The sequence below is a fragment of the Urtica dioica genome, chromosome 4 (genome assembly GCF_054948205.1).
Source record: "Urtica dioica subsp. dioica isolate 48M chromosome 4, U.dioica_male_clone48M_v1_H2, whole genome shotgun sequence".
Classification (NCBI taxonomy): Eukaryota; Viridiplantae; Streptophyta; class Magnoliopsida; order Rosales; family Urticaceae; genus Urtica; species Urtica dioica.
Window position 1 is genome coordinate 49,205,388 of NC_142759.1, and position 4,990 is coordinate 49,210,377.

The 4,990-nt window shown below is 39.9% G+C and overlaps 1 protein-coding gene across 1 annotated transcript; it reads left to right on the forward strand.

Annotated features, from left to right (window-relative positions):
- Nucleotides 1-623: 623 nt before the first annotated feature.
- GAUT1 (galacturonosyltransferase 1) lies at nucleotides 624-4,543 on the forward strand. Its single transcript, XM_089611597.1, has 10 exons — nucleotides 624-1,100; nucleotides 1,647-1,678; nucleotides 1,761-1,820; nucleotides 1,911-2,039; nucleotides 2,159-2,222; nucleotides 2,299-2,345; nucleotides 2,456-2,790; nucleotides 2,867-3,224; nucleotides 3,341-3,928; nucleotides 4,026-4,543. Exons 1-10 carry the CDS (start codon nucleotides 953-955, stop codon nucleotides 4,299-4,301), a joined length of 2,037 nt encoding a protein of 678 aa, XP_089467723.1. The 5' UTR covers nucleotides 624-952; the 3' UTR covers nucleotides 4,302-4,543.
- The last annotated feature ends 447 nt before the right edge of the window (nucleotides 4,544-4,990 follow it).

Consider the following 4,990-nt stretch of genomic DNA (forward strand, 5'->3'; position numbering starts at 1 on the left):
TATAATCACCGTGAATAGCATATATATGTCCACACCACTTCTAAGCCCAGAAAGAAAGCCCACGAAAAGATACCGAACTGGACGACTCCCTTCATGTTTGAACGCTAGTTGACTGAGCTCCTCTCGAATCTGGGGACGTTTGTATATCACTCTTCACGCACTAATAATTTTTACTCTAATTATAAAATAGCATAATGGGTTTGTTAAGAATACTAATTCTACGTGTCACTTGCGCGTGATTAGGAAAAAAAGAAAGAAAGAACAAGACTTGTTACATGGCTAAAGTAGGAATGTTGAAATTGATAAACACCTTATACTTGCTATTATCTCTCTATTTTTTTTATTATCTTTTGAGGCAATCCCTCTATTTCTTGTTAGGTCTTAGGATTTAAGTAGGCCATAATTGTGCCACAAATCTCTCTCAACGCGCAATTAAGAAAAGAGTGACAAATTATAAAACATAAAGAGGAGGATAACTTGTGGACAAAGGGAGAAAAAGAGAGAACGCTAATTACCCAATGAAAACGACGTCGTCAAAGTCAATTTCGTGGCGTTTATACTAAACATAACTTTTTCTTGAAAGGGATTAATTTAGATTCAGATTATCCGAGTCTTATTTTTCTAATCTTACTACAATTAAATGAAAAACGAAATTAGTCGGAACAAAAAGTGAAATAATTTATCTCTTTTCTTGCTGTCAGATATTGGGCATTGTCGAGGGAGAGCGTTGAAATCCCTTCTAACACTCACTCACAAACACTGTGAGACACGAATTCAAAGCCAAGCTGATCAACTCGATATTTCTCATTCGATCTCTGCATTGTTCATGGATTTCGATTGCGACTAGCGTTTCGCCACGATTCCTTCAAACACCGACATCTCACCTTTTCTCCGACCGGTCAATTTCAGTTTTTTTTTTTCTCGAGACTTGTGTTTCGCTTCCGGATCCGCAATGGCTTCGAAGCGAGGGTTGCTCGCCGGCGCCGGAGTCCACAGAGGCCGCGGCGGATCTCGATTCCCCATTGCCATTGTCGCTCTCTTCTCGCTGATGCTCGCGCCGTTCCTATTCTTCGTCGGCCGGGGACTCCACACCTCCTCTCGTCAGTTCTCGCCCTCTTCTTGATTTTCTTGTTTGGATTTTCTTTTTAGTGAGTGTTTTCGGTAAATTATTTGGATCTCAATTCATGTGCTTGCCTTGGCGTTTTCATTCTTTTGATTGTTGGTGATTCGAAAGTGGTTTCTTTGCTTGCATCACTATGAGCGATGTGAGAAAGAGATTTTGAATTGTACAGTATTGGCCTGTTTCAAATCTTGACTCACCAAGTTATGTCAATTTAGCTTTCCAGTTTAGATTTAATCTCACCTCGAAGACGGGTCTTTTGAGCGCCGATGGCACAACTCACCTTTGTGTGTACCCATTGACGACTAGTTACAATTCCAATTTTTAACGTCAAAGGTCTAAGTGGTCTGGTCACTGATGAGAGAACCTAGGGGTTTTAGCTCTAGTGTCAACGTTAATAGCGTGTAGGATTTGGACTTCTTTTAGGCGTTGTATTGCCTTTTTTCCCTTGTTCCTTTAACTGCTCATATATCTCTATTCTTGCCTCTGACTCATCAATTTGTAAACCTGATATCTATATATGCAGACCAGGGTGATGCTTCAGTGAATGGAAAACAAGTATGTTCATAATTGGGCCTTCCTTTTGTATGCGTTGCGTTTTTATTTTTTCTTCCGGTTTTTAACCTTTTCATGTACGCAGGTTGGATCTTGGAGAGAAAGGCTGGCAATAGAACATGTGAAATCCCTTTTCTCAAAAGAGGCAAGTGCAACTGTGTAAGCTTATCATTTAAGCAGTTTCTTATCGGCCAATTTTTCATTCTTAGAAGCCAGTTAATTGGATGTAATGCAGGTCATTGATGTAATAGTGGCTAGCACAAATGACATGGGACCTTACAGCCTTGATTCTTTTAGAAAAAACAATTTGTCAGCTTCATGGAAAGTTATTGGGGTTGATACTACACTTGTTTCTAAATCTGAGGTTAGGACGTTCTTGCTCAACTTTTTGTTTCCAAATTTTACATGTTGGATCGCTTGAAAATGCTAATCTGTTGCTTGCGCAGCTACTGATACATTTGTGATTTTCGCTTGCTCTCATAGATAAATCAAACGGCTCATGATGTTAGACAAGAAGTCCCTAAAGTAAAAAAGGAAGATCCTTCAGGTAGTGGCATCTTTTTTCTTCTCAAGAATACGTAGCTTGTTGCCGTATTTCTGATCGTATTCTCCCTCTTCTGCAGGCAATCACAGTCAATTTACCGAATCATCAGAACTATTGTTGAGGAGGGTAATACATATTATATTTATTCTGTAGTTTTGATTTACCACTTGATTCTCTTAGCCTGCTTTATGTCTCATTTCCTATATCGAGCTTTGAACCACTCTTGATATCTGCAGCGTTTGAGGGAGAAGAGGCGTGAAAAGCGTGCATATGAATTGGTACAGCAAGATGACGAGGCAACTGTCAAACTTGAGAACGCAGCCATTGAGCGCTCAAGATCTGTTGACACTGCAGTTCTGGGCAAGTACAGTATCTGGAGGAAAGAGAACGAGAATGACAACTCTGATTCCACCGTACGCTTGATGCGGGACCAGCTGATAATGGCTAGGGTATATCTAAGTATTGCCAAGATGAAGAACAACCTCGACTTGTATCAAGATCTTCAGAATCGGCTAAAAGAGACCCAGCGTGCCTTGGGAGATGCTACGAATGATTCTGATCTACATCAGAGGTAACTGAGCAACAATACATTATTGTCTTACGCTTCATCCCATATTTTACTTACTTGATGGCTAAATTTGTGTTAGTGCTCCCGAGAGATTAAGGGCAATGGGCCAAATTCTGTCAAAAGCAAGAGAGCATCTGTATGATTGCAAGTTGGTGACAGGAAAGCTGAGAGCAATGCTTCAATCTGCAGATGAGCAAGTAAGGAGCTTGAAAAAGCAGAGCACTTTTCTGAGTCAGTTGGCTGCCAAGACCCTACCGAACGGAATACATTGTTTGTCTATGCGCTTAACCATAGATTACTATCTTCTACCCAATGAGAAGAGAAAGTTCCCGAGAAGTGAGAATCTGGAAAATCCAGATCTTTACCACTACGCCCTTTTCTCGGACAATGTGTTAGCTGCGTCAGTTGTGGTCAACTCAACCATCACGAATGCCAAGGTGATATGAGTTATCGTAATACTCTGCCGCCATGTTCTTATATTAAACTTTTGTGTAATATCCCATAGTTTTTATATTTGTTTGACTTACACTTGTCGCTTCATTGAATGGTATAGGATCCGTCGAAACATGTATTTCATCTTGTGACGGATAAGCTGAATTTTGGTGCCATGAATATGTGGTTTCTGCTGAATCCTCCTGGAAAAGCGACCATAAATGTAGAGAATGTTGACGAGTTCAAGTGGTTGAACTCATCGTATTGCCCAGTTCTTCGCCAACTCGAATCTTCGGCAATGAAAGAGTATTATTTCAAGGCTGCCCATCCAACCACACTCGCATCCGGAGCTTCTAATCTCAAGTACAGAAATCCAAAGTATCTCTCTATGCTCAACCACTTAAGGTTCTATCTCCCGCAGGTTTATCCCAAGCTGGATAAGATCCTTTTTCTTGATGACGACATTGTTGTTCAGAAAGACCTGACTGGCTTGTGGTCCGTTAACCTTCACGGTAAAGTAAATGGTGCTGTGGAAACCTGTGGCGAGAGCTTCCACAGATTCGACAAGTACTTAAACTTCACAAACCCTCACATCGCGAGAAACTTTGATCCTAATGCTTGTGGATGGGCCTACGGGATGAACGTATTCGATCTCAAGGAGTGGAAAAAGAAGGATATCACCGGAATATATCACAGGTGGCAGAATATGGTGAGTTCTCTTTCAATATCCTTTTTCTTTTGTCTCATCGCTGTATTTACTCCCATCCTTTTTTCAAAATTATTATTATCATCCGTTTCATTTGCAGAACGAAGACCGAACGTTATGGAAGCTTGGGACACTGCCGCCGGGGCTTATTACATTTTACGGGCTGACACACCCACTTTCAAAGTCATGGCATGTACTGGGTTTGGGCTACAATCCGAGCGTTGATCGGTCCGAGCTTGAGAACGCGGCTGTGGTACATTATAACGGGAATATGAAGCCGTGGTTGGAGTTGGCAATGACAAAGTACCGGCCGTACTGGACCAAGTACATCAAGTACGATCATCCCTATCTCAGAAATTGCAAGCTTAACGAGTAAACCTCCGTAAAATTCTCTCTTTGTAATGATGGTCTTGGAGAGAAGGGCCGGGTTTAAGTTCATTTACTCCACATTGTTTATTCTTCTTTGTTATTAATTAAATTTGCTACCCATGCTTTTACCCATTAGAAGAAGGCAACCAAAAAAAAAAAAGTCTGCCTTCTTTTGTTAACTCTGTAGAAACTCAAACACAGTACCTTGTTTTGGAGCTAAAATATGAATAGTAATAGCAATTGAGTGAATGTCGTCTGGATTCTTTGGACAAGTGATTGTCATTTCCATAATGTAAGTATGTGCTATCTTGAAAGTGAACAATCCAAACCTGCTTTCCAGTTTGCAGAATCTGATATTGGGAATAAAATTATATTGCCTTTTCCAGTATTATAGCCGTAAGCAATATATTTTATATTGGTATACAGGAAAAATCAAATTACCTATTTGGTTGGTCTCTTATCCTTAATGCTTAAATTAATATAAAATGTTGGTACAGAATTAGAGATTTTATTATTACTTAATTGATAGCTAATTATCACTTGTTGAAACTGGATGAAATTCCTTACGTTAAAACATTAATATGGCTTTTCTTACATGGAAACTGAAAAGGAAAGAGAACATGTTAGGGCTGGATTACAAATTTGTGATGGTTCAAATATTTAACATAGGTCATATACATTGTGCCGAGAACCTTT